This window comes from Halyomorpha halys, unplaced genomic scaffold, assembly GCF_000696795.3.
Source record: "Halyomorpha halys isolate HHAL.00 unplaced genomic scaffold, Hhal_1.1 Scaffold708.1, whole genome shotgun sequence".
Taxonomy (NCBI): domain Eukaryota; kingdom Metazoa; phylum Arthropoda; class Insecta; order Hemiptera; family Pentatomidae; genus Halyomorpha; species Halyomorpha halys.
Window position 1 is genome coordinate 71,911 of NW_027113783.1, and position 24,286 is coordinate 96,196.

The 24,286-nt window shown below is 29.3% G+C and overlaps 2 protein-coding genes and 1 long non-coding RNA gene across 4 annotated transcripts in view; 1 reads left to right on the top strand and 2 right to left on the bottom strand.

Annotated features, from left to right (window-relative positions):
- LOC106685522 (retinol-binding protein pinta) overlaps nucleotides 1-4,031 on the bottom strand; it is an 18,862-nt gene extending 14,831 nt beyond the window's left edge. Inside the window, exon 1 of one of the 2 annotated variants that reach the window (XM_014428246.3) lies at nucleotides 3,913-4,031. The gene's annotated coding sequence lies outside the window, so the exon portion shown is untranslated. The remainder of the gene's footprint in view (nucleotides 1-3,912) is intronic. The other variant, XM_014428244.3, reaches the window with a different exon arrangement.
- Nucleotides 4,032-6,948: 2,917 nt separating this feature from the next.
- Nucleotides 6,949-24,286, top strand: part of LOC136796706 (uncharacterized) — a 36,279-nt gene continuing 18,941 nt past the window's right edge. The window contains exon 1 of the long non-coding RNA XR_010844456.1: nucleotides 6,949-7,064. This is a non-coding gene — a long non-coding RNA (uncharacterized lncRNA). The remainder of the gene's footprint in view (nucleotides 7,065-24,286) is intronic.
- Nucleotides 16,324-24,286, bottom strand: part of LOC106685532 (retinol-binding protein pinta) — an 18,674-nt gene continuing 10,711 nt past the window's right edge. Inside the window, exons 3-6 of the mRNA XM_014428272.3 lie at nucleotides 23,102-23,354; nucleotides 21,558-21,671; nucleotides 20,381-20,486; nucleotides 16,324-16,695 (exon numbers count right to left, since the gene is read on the bottom strand). Coding sequence (XP_014283758.1) covers nucleotides 16,553-16,695; nucleotides 20,381-20,486; nucleotides 21,558-21,671; nucleotides 23,102-23,354 — 616 coding nt within the window. The 3' untranslated portion in view covers nucleotides 16,324-16,552. The remainder of the gene's footprint in view (nucleotides 16,696-20,380; nucleotides 20,487-21,557; nucleotides 21,672-23,101; nucleotides 23,355-24,286) is intronic.

Here is a 24,286-nt window from a genome sequence, read left to right on the forward strand (position 1 = left end):
AGAAAAAAATAAAATATTAATAATATAGGGGATATAGAAAAAATAAAATATTGATAATATGGGGGATATAGAAAAAAATAAAATATTAATAATATGGGGGATATAGAAAAAAACCTTTACGTGGTCAGAAGCGGATGGTTTACTTTACGAAACCAATAAAGAGAGCACTGAGTACACTAAGATTCCGACTGGTCTGGAATTATTTCAGTAGTCGGGCGGCTCCAAAGCAGCGGAGGAATTACCAATGATAACAATCAACAACAAGAGATAAATAAACAAGACAGTAGAGTCTGTCTATATAAATCTCATAAGTTATAATAAAGAAATCATTAGCATGTAAAAATGGAGTATTAAGTATATTAATGTAGTATTTGATATATTTCTTTAGTCCCTCCTAGATGTTAGCATTGCGTGGTTAGCATGCATGCAATAGTATTGCATTTCGTTGATTTTAAACAAAAAAAAATCCAATATTTACGTGTACATTTGTCCAATGTACTCGCGTGAAGTCATAAAAATTATATAATAGTCCTGCTAAACGAGATAGGAACCACGAGATGTGTGCTAATATTTTTTATTTATTTTTTTTTTTTTTAGTAGTATAAAAATCGAATCGTTTATTTTTTCTTACTTATGAGGTATGACAAATATTCCAGTGAGTGGACTCTGGTTAAACATATATAATAAATTAATGATTATTTTTTTTTACTTCCTTTTATAACTGACAATTATTTTAAATTGTTTTCATTATTCCTACCAATACATTTCCCTTTAAAATGTATCATCCCCCATATATATTTATCAATGAGATTACTGATTTCAATGAAACTTTTTTGGGGGTTTCTAGGTTTCTAGTAAGCAAGTGTCCGAGGACTGCTACAGATTTTGAGCAGCAAAAAAAAGCATTTTAAATAATTATAGAAATTTTTAACATCATTGTATTCCGTAATTATTGTAATAAAAAAATCGATTTGTTTTTTCATAAAAATAAGAAAAAAGTATTGTTGATCGTGTTAAATGTTGTTAAATATCTATATATTTTTCTTTCTCCTCTTCCCTATAGCGCGGTAGTATATATAATAGGGTTGGTTTTATTTCCTCTTGACTCCTATAGCATCGAAGGCCCACTATTATTATTAGAAACTCCTTGCAGTAATACGAAATTGCAATAAATAAATAAATAAAGTATCCGAAAAAAACGGATGAACTGTGGTGCACACTAAGAATTTAACAGGCCTTGATGTCTTCCAGACCTAACATAACCACACTGTGGAGCGCCATGAATACCAAGTCACTGACATGTCACAAAGCTCATTTCCTTATTATATTATTTTAGATGTCATAAATCTCAATTAAAAGATAAAAAAAAATGTTTTTACCAGGAAATAGTTTATCACAGTTAATGATTCGCGGGGAAACAATTATTTCCATGACGTTGGTAAGACTATAATTTCTCGGACTGCTCTTGTTTGCAGGATAATTGCATAATTATTTAATATTACAGTAAGTAATATAAGAAATGTTCTATAAACCAGTTGACCTCGGAAACCATGTTGTGCTTCTTACTTTACTGCACGTGTCTTTTTTAAAGATTTACGTGTATCAATAAAAAAAAAAAATATATATATATATAAATAATTAATTTCCAAAGGCAATACATTTTAGTACCGTCTTTTAAATACCTTACCGATAACAGTAAGACATAATATAAAAAATATAGTCAAGCCCCTTCTTTCAGAGCAAATGAAAATTTACGTCTAAATACATACATAAATTGATATCCATCACCAACACTACCATTTCTAATATAACTTAAAAAATTGTGGAGATTGATAATTATTCACTTTAAAATAAATTGTTTTCTTTTTATTCTGAATCCCTTATAATCAATATTAACTCACATAATTCAACATGTTTGTATGAATTTCATTTTTTTATTTCATATTTTTAGTTCACATAAATAAAGTACCAACATGAGATAAGTTAACAATTATTTGAATTATGACTGTGTCGATCTACCATATGTATGTTCCTGCTTGCCTAGTTTAAATTAACAAGAATAAGTAAATAAGGATGTGTATGAGCAATTATTACGATTAATAAATAATTCTTTAGCTGCATAAATAAGCAAACTTAGGTACACGCTAAATTTAATACGATCAAATAAGTACCAATTTCATCAGTACATGATTGAGAGTTAGGAATTGTCTCATCTATTATTGTCGATTGCCTAATTTATTATACCATAAATATTTTTTAGTTTGGTTTTTTTGGAGTGCTTATTGCGAATTTAAATTTAGCCACTTTCATTTTTTTTAGAAGAATAAAAAAATAAAAATAAACTTTTTTGCTCATAATATTAAAACCATGAATTATTCGTATAGCTTTAAGTATAACTTAAATCGAACAAATATAAATCACTTATAATTATATATGGATTTTTGCAGCAAGTTCATTCAAAAGTTTGATCTAGAATGCAGTTAAACCTAATGGGGATCAGAAAACTGGTATTGGCAGAAAAATATGAGATCATTAAGTTGAGCTCAAAAAAAAAACAAAAAAAAAACAAACGTTCAAAATTCAAAAAAAATATTACGCCGAAATCCATTTCTGTTCCACTTTTGACTAAACTTCATGGACTGATCCTAAGCGATGCCACAGAGTACAAAAATATAGAGAATTAACTCTTGCTTAATTAATTTAAAGTTAATGTTTTTTTTAATGCATAATTTTTATGTTAGTTATGGACAATAAAAAATATTAAGTTTCTGGGATGTTTTAAATTTTTTTTTCGTGGTAAAATGGAGGTACATATTGAATTCGTTTTTGTACAAAATACCAAACCCCCTTAAAACTTTCTATGCAAACCCTAAATTTCTTGAATGTTTTGCTAACACTTTTTTTTTTTTTAAATTGGACTATGTACAACAATAATTTATATCTCATTATGTATATATTCAAAAGTATGAAACATGTTTTTTGTAAATAATATTATTTATTGTAAACAACTTTATTTTCATTGATAGTTTTTCTAGTTGGGAGTAGTAAATCAAAATGATTTAGGAAGATCATTCGGACCACATGACAACCACGATTTTTATTGTAAAACTTTAAAACAATAAAGTATACATTTTTTAAAACAGTCTTACATTATTTTTAACATGATAATTTAATTTGACTATTCTCGAAACACAATTCAATTTTTTACTAGTCACACTAATAAAATATCGCTTCATGCATACAACACAAGATAATATTATTATTTCTTTTGTTGGTTTGTGTTCATAGATTCGGTAATTTAATGTTTTTACAATTATTAGCAATATTATGATAAACGTTTATTCTGAAAAGAAAGATTGGTGTTCGTGCAAAATTTTAAGGATATATGTTGTTCAGTTCGAAAGATTTGTGAATTAGAATTGTGACCAATTTAAAAAAATATTTTTCCTCTCTGTTGCAGGTCAAGAATCAAAAAAATAAAGGAATATATTTGTTATAAAACTTAATTCTATCTAGTGTGAGTCTAGGATTCGGAGGTATTAGAAATCGTATCAACCGAGCTTAAAGTAAATAAATAATGACTACTAATAATGACCTACTTATAATTTCTAGTATAATTTCAATAGAATATTTTCAATTATTTTACTACTTTTACATTATTGTAATTTCTTTTACCTTATAATATAATGTAATTGTATGTATATAATTTAATGTAGGTAATGGGTCCATAAATAATGAGTTTTAATTTTATGTATAATCTTTAATAAAAAAAAACTTTTTAAAACCAAAAACTATTATCTCCAAAGCAATTCCGAAAAATTATTTATTTATTTTTTTTAATTCAGAATTTATAGTTTTGTAATCCAAAAAGTAATACACTATAGTAAAAAATAATTATGGCTGCATACTCACTAACGGTTATCCAGGAGTAGTACTGTGACACACGGTGAAGAATCACTGACTGAGATCTCTCTCTTTAAACAGACGTCCTTAAAAGAGCTGATTTGTAAGGTTTTTTTTCTTTATTGTCCTTGCAACTAATTGAAGCGAATCTTAATTTATTTAAAATTTTAGAACTAAAACTGTATTGCGTGTATTGACTTTCGTGTTGGTAATAGGAACGATTTATTATAATTTGCACACCCCTTTGAGGAAAAAATCAATCCTTTAAAGTTTCAGAATCTTAATTCTTATAAACAAATGCTAGGATATTAACACAAAGTGTGGGAATTTTCTCTCGTTTGAAACATAAATGACCCCATGAAATTATTATTGTCTTTTCTGATTTCTATTTATGCAATTAAAGTAGTTAAATGAATGAAATTATAGAAAATAATAAAGGTATGCTTTAAACACGTTAACAAATTTTATAAATCTTTTATTTTTTCGATTCTGTTGAGTGCACATCACCTTATTATATCATATATTTATCATGCTTATAACTCACAAATTTTCTGTTTAACTCCCTACTTTTTATAATGTTTGAATTGTGTCTTTACATTAATACATTTATTTATTTTTTTAAATATTTCATTAAAAATTTTCAGCATAACAGATTTCTTTAAATAAAGAAATTTATTAAATTTTTAATAAAGAGTACACTTAGTAGTATCTTGTTTTTGTACTACAACTTATTAGTAGTTTATTTTTATATTACTACTCAGTAATACCTTATTTTTGTACTTTTACTTTATTTTTATACTACTTCTTAGCAGTAATTTATTTTTATGCTACAACTTAGGAGTACCTTAATTTTGAACTACTACTTAGAAGTAACTTATTTATATAATACTATCTAGTAATACTTTATTTTTATACTATTACTTAGTAGTATACAATTATTAGTAGCTTAATAGCTTTTAAAACTAAATTAATCAATAATTAATTTAGATTTTTGGTAAATTATTTTAAATCATTTATCCTCTTCAATAACAATCAGAACACTAAAACTGAATAAAATAAAACCTATGACTAAAAAACTAAAAACTTATGCAAGGACGTTTTTAACTTTAACTAAGAACTTATGACAAATTATTCATTTGGAAATTTTCTGAACATCATTATATCTCAAATCTAAGGTAGCCTATTAGTCGATTAGAAATAGAAAATACGATTTAATTTTTAACAGATGAGATATTGCTTGCAGAAATCAGATGTAATAATGAAATAATGACAGAAACATACAAGTGAAATATTCATATGCACTCAAGCGCGAGGAATGGCAATTTAGGGGTTCCCAGCTCAGCAACATTTAAAGATCAAAATTAAAGAATTTAAACCAGTTTCTATAAGAATCATGTGTCTAAAAATAAAGATAAGAAATATTATTCTTACAATCATAAAAGTTCACGTCCGAAGATCTGAGAGTACTCTAATATCCAGGAAGAGGAGATAACAAATGTTTTGAGTAAATTGAAAAAAGGGAAATCACCCGGTACAGGATCTTGATAAGCCATTCGAATTCCTATTGGATTGACACCTGCAGGGAGGCTTCGTACCACAGCAGTGATGTACCAGTAAAATAATTTTATTGTATACAATAAATACAATGTATTGTATACAATACAATGAGATCCTAAAGGCATTAACAATCACAGACCAATGACTCTCTTTGTTAATCTATAAAGTATCTGCAGCATTTATCAAAAATAGGCTTATCCCAGTCATTTTGAAAAGTCAACCAAATAAATTAGCTGGCTTTAGGCCTCAATTCTTCAAAATTGAGCTTCCACAAATAATTAACGAAATTAAAAAAAAAAACAAAAAACAAGAGGTAGGACACGCCACTTTACATGGCATTTATAGATTTCAGAAAAGTGTCAGACTCTGTCTATCAAGATCAACTATGACAGGCATTGTAAGAGCATAGCATAAATGGTGTATTCATAAATACATTAAAACCTTTATATGAATAAATTATGGCATTTATAGTCATAGATGGAAATAATATAACATTTGAAATTAGAAGAGGCTTCAAACAGGGTTGTTCGTAATCTCCGTTCTAGAATGAGAACCAGGTTTGTCCATATTATTCAACTGCCTAGTGAATATTGAGTTTAATAAATTAAACTAGAAAGGAAATAGCATAACTATATGTTAAGTTTTTATAGGAAGCGTGTATTTGGCCTGGCTTTTAAAAACCATTTAATTAGAAATATAACACCCACTGGGCTTGGTCCAATTAACGACTTTAAGTATGGAAATATGAATTTAAAAAGTTGTTTACCTGGAGATTGTTGCCTGTTTGGGAGTAATTATGGATTATTGAGGTCCGCACATTCCAGATTTTCTGAGAATTTTTCACATTGTGAGGGGAAGATTTATCTGTTTGTGTCTGTCTGTTCGATTGTGTTGAGTGAATTTTCGGTTTGCATGGAGATTCTTCTTTTATGAATCAATTTTACTGGTTGCATGAACAGCTAGATTAATTTTGTAAGAATAATCATGCTTTACTCACGCGTTGTGGCAACGTGGCGGCTATGTTTCTGGAAATTTTTAGTTATCTGAGAAACTCACTTGTGTTTTATCACATGATTTGTTTGTATTACATGTTTAGAACTATTATTTACGCGGTTAGGTTTTGCATGCGTCCTTTGCTGAATATTGAGTGCGTCACCTAATCCGTTATTAACCCTCGGTAAAATCCTCATTTTCGATGTATTGTTCCCAAGTTATTTTGGGGGCACTCCGGTAAATTAGAGAAGCCATCAAGGCTTCCTTAGGGTGCCTCATTGATTGAAGAGTTTCGATGGTTTTTAATTTTGTCATAGTTCGGTCTCAACTAGAAATTAATGAATTAACTACCCGCTTATTATTTTGGTTTTTGGACCGCATTTTCACACATTTTGGGTTTCTTCACCTTTTTCCGCTCGATCTGGTGGATCGCGTGGTGGGGACGAACTCTATAAAATGAGTACCGATTCCCCTGGATCCCTTTTCTCTTGAAGACACTCGCTTGAAGGAAGTATGTCCAGGAAACTATGCCTTTGGTTTAAGGCCCCTAAGAGGTTAGACTATGAAGACGATAATGCAGTTGGTGCGACACCAAGATTGTCATTCCGCAGGTCAATTTTAAAGATCATTTTTCATGGTATACCACAGATTTGTGTAAGCTTTTGATTTTAAAGTTTAATGTGCTTGCTCTAATTTAAAATTTGTCATTTGGTAATTTAAGAACTGTCATAGTTTAAGTAATTATAGTAATTTAAGTTGTCATATAATTGTATAATAGACAAATGTATAATTTAAATGCATCAATAGATAATCAACATATAGTTCAATATATAATCAACATACTATTCTGTGATTCCAATGCATGAAATTGATGTAATATTCTGCACACATGTTGAAGACTCTGCACAATATGCATTTTAAATTGTAAATCTAGGTAAAATTTTATTTTTCTACATGGGGCTAGAACCTAATTGGGTGGGTTCATTTAAAAAAAATGTTCGCAGTCCAAACCAATTATAGATTTAAGTTTTTTTTTTAATCTGCTGTAATGTTAAGTTGTGTGCAACGAAATTTAAGTAAGTGATCGAGATGTCTCGTACCACAGTGTAACTATTCATGCAAATTTCTTATTGATTATTTTTTTTTATAGCACGTGTCACAGAGAATGAAAGAGAGAGCAGCCTGGTTTTAGAAAGTTGCCTAGTTCAGTGTAGGGAGGGATATCGAAAGCAAAATATCGATATCTAAATCGGTTAGCAATATCGATATTGATATTATATGGGAACTAAAATATCGATATCGAAAATTTAACGAATTAAAGTAATAATAATCATAAAATGATAACATAGCAAGACGTAGGAAGACTTATTTTATGTCATACCTAATGTAAATGTATAAGAAACTCTTAATAACGGCGATAAGCAAAGAAAAACCACGATAACTATATCATAACCATAACAAATATAAACTGAAATATAATTGTTTAAACTGTAGAAAATTGTATAGAAAATTTAAAAATGGATATCGATATTTTATTATGATAAATACATATTTATTTCGATATTTTTATTGATGTAATATCGATATGGAATATAAGCAAAAATAATCCGATCTTTATTTTATTGAAATAGCGATAATTTGTGTAAAAAGACTAGAAACATCTATAGAAAATTTAAAAATGGAATATCGATATTTTATTTTGATAATTACATATTTATTTCGGAAATTTAAATTTTTGTAATAACGATATCGAATATTTGTAACAATATTCCGATATAATTTTATGGAAATATCAATATTTTATTTTGATAATTACACATTTATTTCGATATTTTACATTGTTGTAATAACGATATCGAATATCTGCAACACTATTCTGATATAATTTTATCAAAATATCAATATTTGGTTTAAAAAGAATAGAAAATTTAAAACTAAAACATCGATATTATACTTCCTTTTTATTTTTCTATACTTACTGTGGTTGTTATCTTATTCTGTTTTTAGCCCTGAAGAAGGCTAGAAACTCTAGCCGAAACGTTGGCACATTAAAATAAGTTAATCGAACTTATTTGTGTTTTTCATTGACCGCACCCCCAACCATCTTCTCCTCATCGATATTTTAATTCAGTTATCTCATATTGATATCAATATTTTAAATTGTCGTAATAACGACATCGAATATTTACAACAATATCCCGGTATTATTTTATTGAAATATCAATATTTTTAAAAAAAATAATAGAAAATTTAAAAATGGTATATCGATATTTTTTTGTTAATTACATATTTTTTCGATATTTTGAATTGTTGTAATATCGATACCGAATATTAACAACAATATTCCGATATTTTACATTGTTGTAATATTGATATCGAATACTAGCAACAATATTCTGATATTGTTTTACCAAAATATTCATAATTTGTTTGAAGTGACTAGAAAATAGAATAGATAATTAAAAATTGGAATATCGTTATTTTATTTTGATAATTACATATTTATTTCGATATTTACTATTGCTGTCATATCGATATGGAATTTTCTCCAAATAACGATATTTTGTTTAAAAAGACTGGAGAAGTTTACAAAAAGATTGATAAAAGTTTTTCGATATTTTATTTTTATAATTACATATTTATTTTGGAAATTTAAATTGTTGTAATAACGATATCGAATATTTGCAACAATATTCCGATATAATTTTATCGAAATATCGATATTTTGTATAAAAAAAAAAAAAAAAATAGATATCCAAAATATCAATATTTTAAAATAATAATTACATATTTAGTTCGATATTATAAATAGTTGTTATAACGCTATCGAATATTTGCAACAATATTCTGGTATTATTTTAACGAAATATCGATATTTTTTTAAAAAGAATACAAAATTTAAAAATGGATAAAAATATTTTATTATGATAATGTCATATTTATTTCGATATTTTCTATTGATTTAGTATCTATTAGCTAATAATATCCGATTTTTATTTTATCGAAATAGCGATAATTTGTTTAAAAATGTAAGTCTTACTTGAAAGATGTATAGAAAGTTTAAAAATGGAATATCGATATTTTGTTTAAAAAGACTAGGAAATAGAATAGATAATTCAAAACTGAAATATCGATATTTTAATTAAATAATTACATATTTATTTCGATATTTTGTATTGTTGCAATATCGATATGGTATATTAGGAACAATATTCGGATATTATTTTATCGAAATATAGATATTTTGTTTAAAAAGACTATAAAATTGTATTGATAAATAAAAAATGGAATAACGATATTTTATTTTTATAATTACATACTAATATCGATATTTTACATTATTGTAATAACGATATGGAATATTTTCAACAATATTCTGATATAATTTTATCAAAATATGTATATTTTGTTTAAAATGGATAAAATTTTATATAGAAATTTTAAAATAGGAATATCGATATTTCAGTTTTGAATTATCTATTCTATTTCCTAGTCTTTTTAAACAAAATATCGATATGGAATATTAGTAACAATATTCCGATATTATTTTATTGGAATATCGATATATCGTTTAAAAAAACTAGAAATATCTATAGAAATTGAATATCGATATTTTATTTTGATAATTACATATTTGTATCGATATTTTTTTTAAATGACAAGAGAAGTTAACAAACTGATTGATAAGAGTATTTCGATATTTTTTTTATAATTACTTATTTATTTAGATATTTTAAATTGTTGTAATAAAGATATCGAATATTTGCAACAATATTCCGATATAATGTTATCGAATATCGATATTACGTGTAAAAAGAATAGAAAATTAAAAATTAAAATATTGATATTTAGTACAAGAGTATTCTTGCTAATTATCGATATCGAGATTAATAGCAATGTGTAATCGAAATGGTTTTGAAACCATAACAATAAAATTTCGAAATAACATTTTTATGCTTTTTATAAAATTTTCTTAATCTTTTTACACCAAATATCGATATTGGATGAAAAAATATCGGAGTATTGTTGCTAATCATCGATATCAATATTATCAACAATGTTGAATATCGATAGAAATATTTTTTTATTAAATTATAAAATATTTTATTTAAAATAACAAAAAACTATTTTTATAAAATTTTCTTAATCTTTTAGAACGAAATATCGATATTTCTATAACACAAAATGTCGAAATATCATTTTCGATATCAATATTACAAACAATAGTTAATATTGAAAAGAATATGAAATCATAAAAGTAAAATATCGAAATAACATTTTTTAGGTTTTCATAAAATATTTTAGTCTTTTTAAACAAAATATCGATATTTCCATAAATAATATCAGAATTTTGTTACTAATCATCGATTACGATATTATCAGCAATGTTGAATATCGAAATGGATAAGAAATTATCTAGATAAAATATCAAAAACCTCAGCTTTTCATAAAATGTTATAGTTTTCTTTCATGAAATATCGATATTTTTTTAATATAAAATATCGAAATATCGTTACTAATCATCGATAAAGATGTTATCAACAATGCTAAATATCGAAACAACATTTGTTAGCTTTTCATAAAATATTTTAGTCTTTTATAACTAAATATCGATATTTCGATGAAAAAATGTCGGAATACTATTTTTAATCATTGATATCGTAGATAATAACATTATCAAAGATCGAATGGATGTTATATTATTGAAACAATATATCGATCCTTTGATATTATAATATCAGTATATTGTTGTTAATGTTAAAAATAAAATTATAAAAATATAAAATATCGAAATGAATATAAAATTATCAATATTAAATATCGAAATACTATTTTTAAGCTAGAATATTTTCTTTAACAAATTATCGATATTTGGATTGAATTATATTAGTATATCTTTGCTATATTATATATTTCCTCCTGAATATCTGATTATCGTTGTATTACATTGTATTTCTTTTATTTACTAACATTACTAAACATTTTTGTAAAAAAAGATTTAAGGTCACTGCCGATTACTAATACAACAGAAACAGACCTTGGCTCAGATCATTTACCAGTGAACCTGATGCTGGTTCTAGTGCTGAGACATTCCTTGCAGAAAAAAAGACCATCGTTGACCATCGTATCATGGATTGGAACCTAATTAGTGAATATCTAAACGCCGAGTTGACTGTCCCTACAGTACTAAAATCAGAACAGGATTTAGAAGAAGCGGTTGTATTCCTCACCTTAGCTGTTCAGAAAGCCGCATGGTACTCACAAGAGTCAGAAGGTCGGAAAGAAATACGTTCACCGTCATACCCTCAATATATCAGAGATCTTATCAAACCCAAGAGAAGATCACGAAGGAAATGGCAAACTCACCGGCTACCTGCAGCTAGACGAACATATAACCAATTAAACAATGACCTCAGAAGAGAAATTCAAACCAACTAACATTGACAGATATTTGGAAAACCTAACAACTGATGACAATAGTTTGTGGAGACATATATAGCGACTCTTACAACACCATGATGTATCAGTCCCGTTGAGAAAAGACGATGATTCCTGGTCTTTTTCGGACCAGGAGAAATCTAAAATATTCGCCGCTCATCTTTCAACTGTCTTTCAGCCCCACACTGGTTTAACTGACATACAACACTAAGCTAATGTGCAGAAAGTTTTAGATTCTCCTCTTTCAATGTCTCTTCCACCTAAATGCTTTAATCCTACTGAAGTATTAAGACAGATTATGAAAATGTCTAAAAAGAAGGCTCCTGGTTACGACCTTATTACTGCTGAGGTACTTCGGAAAATTCCCAGAAAAGCGTTAGTATTCCTCACAACGCTATCTTACGGAGAACTAAATTTCCTATACAATGGAAATACTCCACGATTTTAATGATTCATAAACTTATAAAAGACCAACTTAGACCCGATTCCTACAGACCTATTAGTCTTCTTCCAGTATGCTCCTAAATTTCTGAAATAATATTGCATGATCGTATTATAAAAATACTAGCTGACCAAAACATATTACGCGACCACCAATTTGGATTTTGCAACATTACACTCCACAACACAACAACTACACAGGGTCACGAACTTCATTTCCTCTGCTTTTGAACTAATACAATACGCTTCTGGAGTATTTTTGATGTAACTCAGGCGTTTAATAGGGTGTGGCACCAAGACATCCCTATCCCAAGCACCTACTATTTATTTTTACAATCATGGCCGTTTCTTTTCTGTCCGACAAAGCTCAGTGAACTCATCAATGAAACCAATATTTGGAGGTGTCCCTCAAGGTTCTATCCTGGCCCCACTTCTCTACCTCATATTCACAAACGACAACATACTAACTGCGACGTATACAGACTGCTATCATTTCGAGGAACACAGGCCCTTTACAGGCCACTCTAACACTACACCATGGTCTAAACAATATACAGACATGTAGCACACGATGGAAAATTAAGATTAATCACAAGTCACAACATGTCACATTTACTCTACGATACAAAACATGCCCTTCAATTTACATTGACAATCATCCTATACCACAAACAAACACAGTAACTTATTTAGGCCTACCTTTGACAAAAGGTGGACATGAGGCTCACACGTCAAGACAAAACGTAAAACGCTAAATTTCCGAGACAATTATATCCTATACTACACAGACGTTCTAAATTATCCCTCAGATAGAAACTTAACATACACAATTACTTACTAAAACCCATATAGACTTACGCCTGCCAAATTTATGGACCTGCTAAAAAGACACAGATTAAGAAAATACAAACTTTTTAAGACTGGCTACGAACACACCACTTTTACTACGTTTCAAACGAGACCATTCATAACGACCTACGCATTCCGACTGTAACAGACCACATTCATACGACTCGCTTTCACAACACGCTACATGGACATTTCAATAAATTTATACGACAGATGGCAACACATGACATTCATAACGTTACTAGGCGTAGACTGAAGAGGAATTGGATGCGGGACCTCCTAATGTAATAAAATAATTTACTTAACGTCAGGAAGATGCACCATTGGGTGCTATCTCCCCATGCCAGCTCATGACATGGATAGAACATCTCATTTGCTATTTATGCGTACATTTACAAGTGGCAATAAAAAAAATGAAGAATAAAAAAAAATATATATATTCTTTATCTAAAATTATTTAAATACAATTTTGATATAAGTTATAATTAAGTGTATCCACACTGTTTTTGGCTAATATACGTTGTATAAATAAAATTACTTTATAATTGTTCTAAAGGGACCTAGTCCCAGAATAATTTCAATTTTTTTTATTTTTGTCAATTAATTTTCAGCGGAAAAAAATTATTGTGTAAAAAAAGAAACAGCATTAAATATTTCTTTGAATGAACACCATTACTTAATAATTTGGCCAAAGAGTATGGTCCTAAACCATGTACTTCAATTGTTCCATCGGCTTCAGAAGATAGTCTGAACTATATTAAAAAAATAATTTTTTGGCGAAAAAATAGACCTATTTCATTATTTTATTAAATTAATATGTAAGAGTTTTAAGATTGCCAGAAATATTTACTATTTAAGTATGGTAAAACTATTTTTTAAACTTATTTGTAGATTTATATTTTATGGGCTGGATTTCATACATCAGGTTCTACTACTACGTGAAATATCATATATAAATATATATATTCCTACCTTATTTCTGTAATTGTCCTCTTTAAATTAGAAGCAATGGTATAAAACAGGCGAATCATTTTGAGGTGGTTCTGTTTTGATCGAATGAGAAAGACTGTCATGAATCAATGATTCTTCCTATGTATTATATAAGAAACCTAAGCCTACTCTCACCAGTTCATTGAACTTGAATGCGGTTGAGGAGAATTATGATTTCATTTTTTATTATACCGTTTGTTGTTACTTTTAGAACTGTTTGGATACATTTTAGTTTTAGTTTTTGCGTCATTCTTGCATCTAATTTTTTTTTATAGTTAAGAAATGGTATAGTCAGGAGTAAAATAAATTTTTACCCGGGTTTTGGTGAAAATTTTAGTTTTTCAAAGTTTTGATCCACTACAGCAATATTTAAAAACTGCTTTAATTGGTAGAAGAAATAAGAATTAAAGTTTATTCATACTTCACTTATGGTATTGCTTATATACATAAGTAGCTCCTGTACAAAAACATTTTGCCAGGGGATTTGTTTATTTGCCTTTTTTTTAAATATAAAGATCGAGAATATAGGGGTTGAGATTGACGAGTGTGAAATTGGCACTATGTCTCATACTCCAGGAGGCCAACTAACCCTTACATCATTTTTTAAAAAAATAAGGCCTTTATATATTAAAACGATCATAACGAAGGCTGGTTCAAAAAACTGGTATCCGGTAGAGTGTTTTACAGAAAATCTGAATTTTATTACATTGATTCATCCAAATCTTTTTAGTTAAATACGAAAATATATTTTTTAATGAGATAAAAGACACTTTGTTTTTATTTATAAAGTATTGTATATCACATATAACAGTATAAATACCCTCTTACCTACAATTATACTAGAGCTCCATCCTTCGGCGGATCGTCTGAGACACCACACTGCAGAGGGCTAGAGACAGTGCAAACTACCAAAAACTCCAGCTTCCCTGTTACGGAGTTCATTGGCCGGCAGCACGTCAAGTTCTTTGATTGGCTAAAGGCCTGTGCAAACTCTCTCTTCCGGGAGATTGCCCCTCCACCAAGACCTGGGAAGTGGCAAGACATTCTCTTGGTCTACGTGCACATCGAGGGAATGGGTTCTGACTCAGTTTAAACCGAACCATTGATCACGAGTAGAGATGTCCCTTCCCACTCGTGATAACATAGACGGCGAGTAAGCGTGTGCTCCCCCTGTTCACAGCGGATCCCACAGCCTATCTTAAAATGCTCTTCAAGCAAAGAAAGGATATTTATGTTTATTATGTATAAATATTCCTACTTTTGTATTAAGTATTCGTTTTGTTTGAGATAATAGAGATAAATGCCCTATTCAGCTATGCTGTCCAATTACATTAGGTTCCTTCATTACACAGCATACCAATCAATCCATGATCGAACGTTAACATTTTTCCCCCTATTTCCCTCATAATCAATACTAGTTTTCAAATCCTAAAACTACTAATACTAAATATAATGCTAACTACAATAATATTTTGGTTTATTTCATTTCATTCATTTGACTTCTCTTTTTCTTTCTTTACTTGATAATTCTATTCTCCCTATCTCACTCTCTCAGACCTCCCATTTCCAGTGATCCGCTATTAATAGAAGGGTGTGGAAAAAAATTGTAATATTCCATAGTACGATATTGGATTCTAACAGTTACTGAACACCGGCTTCTGTCTAAACCAGTTTTATCTAATATAGCCAGACCAGAACCCGGAATCGGGAACTAGGAGTCCGCTGGGAACTCCATTCCCAATAAAATTAGCATGAAATTAAAAAAATAATAAAAAAGGAAACATAATTAAACATTCGGTATTGTACTCAAAAACGTCTATTTTTCTTTCTTTTACAGAAAATTTATTAAGTATACCATACTATACTATAATAATAGTAATAATATTACTATATAATTACTATTAGTAACTAATAATATAATTAAATATATTATAACTAGTATTTTTTACATACAATTATTTAATATGTGTAAGTAAGATAAGGAATATATTGAATACAAATATGCATCATAATTTTGTCATATGTCTGTTCTTCTCAGACTATGAATGACTGAAATATTCTTTGGCTGTTCAATATGAACGGTACACATCATGCTTCTACAATTATAACCTCGTACGGATGATATCGTGCAACTTAGCAGGAGGTCCTAGAAATGAGTTGACGATTGCTTTGGATATAGTAATACATATACACACCATAATATACTTGTGTTTATTATAGTGTAAAAATTTAATAGAGCCCTTGTCTTGGATTTGTGTGTGGTGACTTACTCCAATCACGCGGAACCGTTTAACACAATTTGTAATTTGACATTAACTTATAATTTTTATAAGAAAGTCACCTATTGCCTTTTTATTGTTAACTAAATCCATTATGTGGCTTAATCGACAGCCAATTTCCTGAAGGTCCCGTCAATGCCGAAGGTATTCTCGGAGTCGGGTGGGCGTTTCTTCTCATCAGAGGCTTGTCTTGTTGAAAGCAGGAACCATTCTTTATTCTCTTCCAATATATTTAACCACTCATCTAGAAAATAAATTCACAATCAAACAAAGATAATTACAATAACCGCAATTCATAGTTAAATTATAATAGACATCATGAAATATGGCGGATGGACATTTTTTAGTAATTAAGTGTTCAATATATTAGTTCTATTCTATAAACTATATACTCACAATTTGACAGAACGTTTGATAGCACGATTAGATTGTAAAATATTTAAACCTTTTGGTTTATTAAATATATCAATACCTCACCCATGCTTGTATCTTTAGCGAATGGTACTTGCCTCCAGACTTTATTTCTACACTTGGTTCCATCATGAACGACCAGTATAATTTAATCTTTAAATGTTAATAGGCAACAAAGACCTGGTAATGTCGACCGTACCTTATTATCAGTTCTCCCATTCCACTCAATTGCAGGGAGAGGATATTGAAAGAAAAATATTAATAATTTTATTTATAAAATTAAGGATGATGTGAAGATCGTTGACCGTGGATATATAAGAGGAGAAGATGGTCGGGGGTGGGAGGGGAGAGTTACGGTCAGCAGAAAAAACACAAATAAACAAACGAAGTGAAATCAGACACTTTTATATAGAAGCACTGCCAGTATTTTATAGGTTGTGCTTAGTAGAGCAATGCCTCTATAGTTATCGTATGTCAGCTTGTCTCCTTACTTGTGTATAGGACATATTGCTGCTCTTGTCTTCTGGCATTTTTTTCTCCGTCCATATCTCCCAAATCAAACCATGAATTGCTTCCCACAAACCACTGCCTCCCTATTTCATCATCTCTGGACTTATCTCGTCAAGACCTGGCGACTTATGGTTTCTCAATGATTTAATAATGTCAATAATTTCTTCCTTCTCAGGAACTTCCACTTCTTCGGCACCATCCTGATCCTTATTCAGGAGTTCATCTAGATTGAAGCTTTCTTCAGCTCTTTTACCGGTGGCTCTTGTGTTTAGCAATTCACTCCAACTTTCCAGAATTGACGTTTTTTTCGCCAATCAGTTCGCCTTCTTTCCCTTTACATAATCCTACGTAAGTCTGTTACTTGCATTTAAATGCGTAGAAGTAGCAAAACAGTGACTAAATTATAAGTATACCCAAAATGTTATAATCCATTTTTTATTTCATTCAGTTAATTTATTGCTCCTTTTTTAGTCGACAGGACTAACGGCATAGTTTTAAAAGGGAAGAATTCATAAATTATTGACAAAAGGAAAAAAAAATATGCATCCTATTTTTGACAGTGTTGCGTTCGGCCACTGACGCCGAAAACTTGGATCATTGAACCTTAATAAAATAATAGGCAAAATTGAGAAGCTCAAAAGTTATTTTCACTATTTAAAGCGTTGGAAAAACATTTATGAGAGCCATGGTTATGTTTTAATTTTATAATTTATAATAATTCAAGAATTTTTTTTAATGAACATCACTTAATTACTTTATTAAATTAATTACATAATTAGTAAAAGTTTTAGAGCCTCCAAAAATGGGTTTCCGTGGTAAACGTGATAGAAACTAATTTTAAAAAAATATTTCCAGATGTGTGCCTTATGAACGCCTAAGTGTATACCAGGAGTGCCACTAGCGCGTATCACTTTATCAAAACATTATAAAAAAAAAAAAAAATTAAAATATTAAATATAGAGTGCATTTCATCATTTACTATGCACTGTTTTACTTCTTTTCCAACACAATCAAACACTCTAAGCATAACTGTACCGACTTTTTTAGCTCAAAAAGAGTACCGCGATATTTTTTTTAGCTCTTAAAGGATGCCGCAAACATGATTCAACAAGAAATGTGTCCTAGCAAAAAAACTGGGAACCACTATTATGTGAGAGGGATTTCATTGATTTGGCCGCTGTAATATCAGAGTATGTCTTAAATATCACTCCAACTGAATTCATCAGAGGTTGGAACACACGTAGGACACATAGTACAAGAGCCGGGAAGAAAAAGAGGCAGTTATCTCACCTCAATTATGGATTACTTCAATAAAAACTATGTATAATTACTAGTCAAAATTGATGAGTCTGCCAAGAATAGGGGGGAAAATGGCGGCTGTTTCAAAACCTTAAAAAAACATTGATTTTTCATTCGGAGCTCTATATCTTAAAAACTAACAACACTAGAAAATCTAAAAGAGCATTAATTAAAGAAGAGTAAATTTTCTGAAATAGTAGCCCTAAAAGAGCTATTTACGTCCAATATTTCTTGAGATAGAGCTTTTTAAAAAGCAAAATTTCGTAAATATCTACTGAAAGACTAGTAGTTAGTTCATTTATTTTGAGAAATCTATATCTCAGGAACCATGTGACGTACTGATGTCTTTTAGCACTCAAATTAAAGTTCGTTTAAATTACTATAAAGAAGTATATGACCTTTACCTTCGTAGGAATAGTAGTTTTCATGATATTTACTAAAATAAATTGATTTATAGTTGTTCGGACAATAAATTTGATTTATGAATAACATTATTTCAGAAACCATTCGACGTACTGATGTCCACCAGCGCTCATATTAAAGCTAGTTAAATTGACTACAAAATCGTTAATTATGTTTATCTTTGTAGGAGTAGTAGTTTTTATAATATTTGACAAAATAAACTCACAAAATGTCAATTTCTAGTTGTTCGTATAAAATGTTGGATTTTTGAAAAAAAAATTCTCTAGTCCCATAAGACGGACATATGTCTGCCAACACTCAAAATAAAGGAAATTTAATTACTATAAAGTAGTTGGCAAATGAAAATTTGTCCGAACAACTATAAATCAATTTATTTTAGCAAATTTCATGTAAACTATTACTCCTACGAAGATAAACATCATAAACTACTCTATAGCTCATTGCTTTAATTTGAGTGCTAATAGACATCTGTACTTCAAATGGTTTTTGAGATATAAATTTATCAAAATAAGTTCACTAATTACTGATCTTTTAGTACGTCCCATACAACATTTTTATGAAATGGTGCTTTTTAAAAAGCTATATCTCGAAAACTATTTAACCTAAATAACTCTATTAGGGCTCATATATTAGCAAATTTACTCTTCTTTAAATGACGTTCTTTTAGGTTTTCTTGTGTTGTTCCTACTTTTTAAGATATAGAACTCCGAATGAAAAATTAGTTTTTTTATCGCTTTGAAACAGCCGCCATTTTTCCCCCTATACTTGGCAGACTCATCAATTTTGACTATTAATTATACATAGTTTTCATTAAAGTAATCAGAAATTGGAGTGAGATAACTGCCTTTTTTCTCCTTTTGGGCTCTTGTACTAACATGGGATACTGCAAAACTACAAGTACAGAAGATACTCCTAAACTACTTCAACTATATGTATATATTATGAAAAAGATGATCAGAGGTGTGGTAAATAAAAATAGTTATTAACTTTCATTTACCCCATTTTGTTGATAATTTGAAATAATACGATCAATTATTTATATATATTATATGTATATATATTTATAGACATACACTAAATATTATTTATAACGACCTCGGATATAACTACCTATCGGTTGAAGTATTAAATGTTTCTGGAGCCTATAATAAAATTCGATTTACATCATGTTTATGATCACATTGGTTATAACGATAATTGGCTACAGCGACCGAATATACCTGCCCCTTATTTGTTATAAACGATATCCATAGTATAGACAACTATTTCAAAGAATGTTCAGTTACCATTTAGTTCAGCGACAGACTTGTCATTCCCTCCATAGTTAGAAGGTAATATTTCTAATGGCATGTATTGTTTTAGGAACGACGCTCCTTCGCTGACTACCTTTATCTGAAAAAAGCAAAATAAAAAAAAATGTTGTAATACACAATGGTTAATTATTTCAGCATTAATTACAAAGAACATTTATATAATATTAATTTTATAAATATTATTTACGAATGTTTTATAAATATTATATATGAATATCATATAAATATAATACGAATATTTTATAAATATTAATTAAATTAAGTAAAATATAAAACCAATGTTTAACATTTGATTTAAATAACATAAATTTGTACAAAAAAGTATGTGAAATGTAAATATAAATCTTATCGGGAGAAGATAGTTAACCATATGAAGTAGATTATAGGAAGATAGTCCGGGTGGCAGTCAATAAAGGTATCAAAATAGTAAAAGAAAACTATTTGTCGTTAACCAACGTTTGCACTTTGCATGGCATCGTCAGATTGAAACAAAGATGACAACTTCTTTAAAGTAAATAAATCATAAAATTATCTGATTCAGCAAATTTATTGATAGAGCAATACCTTTGAAAAAACATTTTTTTTTTGTTTGCAAACAATTCAAAATTTTATTTTATTACCTCATCCTCTCTCACTGTTACATTTAGCTTATGTTTTCTTTGTTTTACCATTCAAAAAATTTGATTTAAATTACAAGGCCAATTGTGAAATGGTGATTATGAAAAAAACAATCAAAAATTGACAAATATTGAATATTTGCTTAATTTTGAGTCGCCCTACTTAAAAATAGCAGATATTAGAGGTGCGTCATTTCGTTTTTTCTTTTAGTAATCGTTTTTTAAGGAATCGCGAATGTGACGTTAATCTTTTCCCATTTTGATATATAAATTATATGCCGAAATAATCATAGCAAAAAAATTGGTATAAGTGTATTAGCAGTGAAGTGAAACACTGGAGTGAAAGTTCTGAAGTAACAGGTGGCTGGGAGTCAGCAGGCGTGGCATCTTGAGTAGTTACGACGCTGTCAACTCTCTGGCCGACCCGACTATAGATTTGTATTCCGAAATAAATAAAAAGGCTAAGTGAGTGTTGAACTTGATACTTAACTATTATTGTAAAAATAATTCATTATCATAAATTAATTATTTACCCTTTCATATAACTTGGCTTTCAATATTGGCTTAAACAAGTTGTTAGCAACAAATTCAATGAAACTAGCAGCATTGATATTTAAGACTCCCTTCAGTTTGATTGGGTATCCGTCCTGAAAGAGAATAAAAATATAATTACTACATTAATACTTTAATATTTCTGATAATATCTATTGATATTGTATGGATAGTATAAAATTAAAAAGTTAAATTATACCTTGTGTATTTTTGCTAAATAAATATTAAAAATTACAATTGATTAAAAAAAAATTCTCAAATACTATAAACAGTGATATAATCGCGAAATTAATATATATATTAAACATTTAAATAAATTAAAAAAAATCAAATAACTACACCCAATGCTAAAAGAGAGAAAATGACAAAGGGACAATAGAAATTTTAGCTACATTAAATATTCCTTGTAATATATGTAACTAAATTAAAAACTTTTAAATTTCAAGTCTAAATTAGAAATAAAAAATAATAAAATTTAATTTTTCTTTGATTCGAATTTTCATAACAATTTTTCCAGTATAAATAGAAAACGATACTGGAGATAAAACGTTATCTAGTGGTACCCGACACGTGAAATGAATGGGACATTCGGTTCCCATTCATTTCTTTGGACTACCAAATATCGTTCCTTTAAAAACGAATTGATGACTGAACTATACATGTTCACTGTAACTCAATTAGTAGTTAGCTAAGTAATTCTTGTTACACAGAATCAAATGCTGTGGAACAATCTAGGGCTATCCTCGCCCCGTTGCTTTGTTTCTGTCAATTCAAAAATTGTAACTTTGTGTTGTATTTTTACTACAGGATATTTTGTACCCAATTCTAAAACCCAGGTTGTTCTAGAGTAGTTACTTAATTATGAGAACACAATGTCCTCGGTTAACTTAGGATTACTATCTCAAAAATCTCTTTCCTGTGAGGTAGATTTGAACATCCACTTGAATTTAATCAATTCAATGAAATCTAGATTAACTCAGGTCCAACTTTAACAAAAACTATTATGAGTTTTCTTAAAGAAAATGTACTTTTAATATCGGAAAAATGAATTGTTTCTTTCGGTGCAATGTTCGCGAGATATACGTGAAGAGCCGAAAGAAAAAGACCTGCCTAGCTCCATGAAATGGTTACAGTAGGTAACCAAAAAACTTTTAATATATAATATTTATATATGTCCGATCACAGATTGATTAGTATGCTGTACAATGAAGCAATCCGATGTATTTGGGCAGCATAGATGAATAAAGCATTTCTCTCTCTTGTCTTCTATGTACCATGATGACTGGGTTTGTTTGTAGCCGAGGGAGTTAGAGTTAGAGAGTCAGATTTGACAACTGCAACGGCGTCGGTTTGAATCTTCCCTTAGGGGTTGACTTTTGTTATGTGGTGGTCTCAAAATAGATTTTTACCCCCTACCATCGATAAAATAGCTTGGTTACCTGAGGATACCCTCCCCCAGATGCCAGAAATGACCAGGAGGGAAATTTAAAAAAAAATAAATAAATAAATTTTTCTGAATACTCACTTGAAAACAGTTCAAACTGGCAGCTAAGGTGGTGGGACTGAACATGGTGATGATAGAGGAAGGTACCCCTGTACAGTCGATTATCATGCAAGCTCCGGTGTTTTCAGGCCACTTCTTCATCATCAGTTCCAACATCATCAGCATACGCGCTGCTTCGTGTGGGTGGTCAAACGCTTTGTCAAAGCAATCGTTTACTGTTACGAATAAGACTCTGTAACCCTCAGGAGTAGGGTTTTTAAGGAAGAACATGTTTCTATGCAACAAATAAATAAATAATGTGAGCAATAACATACAAGAAACTAGTATAGGTTATTTTAGGAAGATTCCATAACAAAGCATTTCAATGAGTCTTTGAAATAGTGAAAAATAACGCCTTATTAGTTTAAGTTAAAGAGGTGTATGACCTTTTAGTATAGGTTTGCGTTGATGTGTATTTATCTTTTTTAGACATAAAGCCTGATTATGTAAATGTTTCGTATATAGTTATTTTCTCTTGTTTAAGAAATCAAGGATTTATTTTGGGGGAAAGGATACAAAATCTTTATCAATTGACGCGGCTACTTATTACTTGATCCTGTCCTCCTCAATCAGCCGTCCTTATAGTACAAGAGCCCAAGAGGAGAAAAAAGACAGTTATCTCACCCCAATTTTTGATTACTTTAATGAAAACTATGTATACTTAATAGTCAAAATTGATGAGTCTGCCAAGTATAGGTAGGGGGAATAAAATATTACTAATGTTTGAAAGCAATAAAAAAAAAACAAATTTTTCATTCGGAGCTCTATATCTTATAAAGTATGAACAACACAAGAAAATCTAAGAGAACGTCATTTAAAGAAGAGCAAATTTACTAAAATATGAGCCCTAATTGAGTTATTTACGTTAAATAGTTTTCGAGATATAGCTTTTTAAAAAGCAACATTTCATAAAAATGTTGTATGGGACGTACTGAAAGATCAGTAGTTAGAGAATTTATTTGGAAAAATCTATATCTCAAAAATTATTGGACGTACAGATGTCTATTACTATTCAAATTAAAGCAATGAGCTATAAAGTAGTTTATGATGTTTATCTTTATAGGAGTAATAGTTCACATAGCATTTGCTAAAATAAATTGATTTATAGTTGTTCGGACAAATTTTCATTTGCCAAATTTATATTCATATGTGAATATCATAAAAACT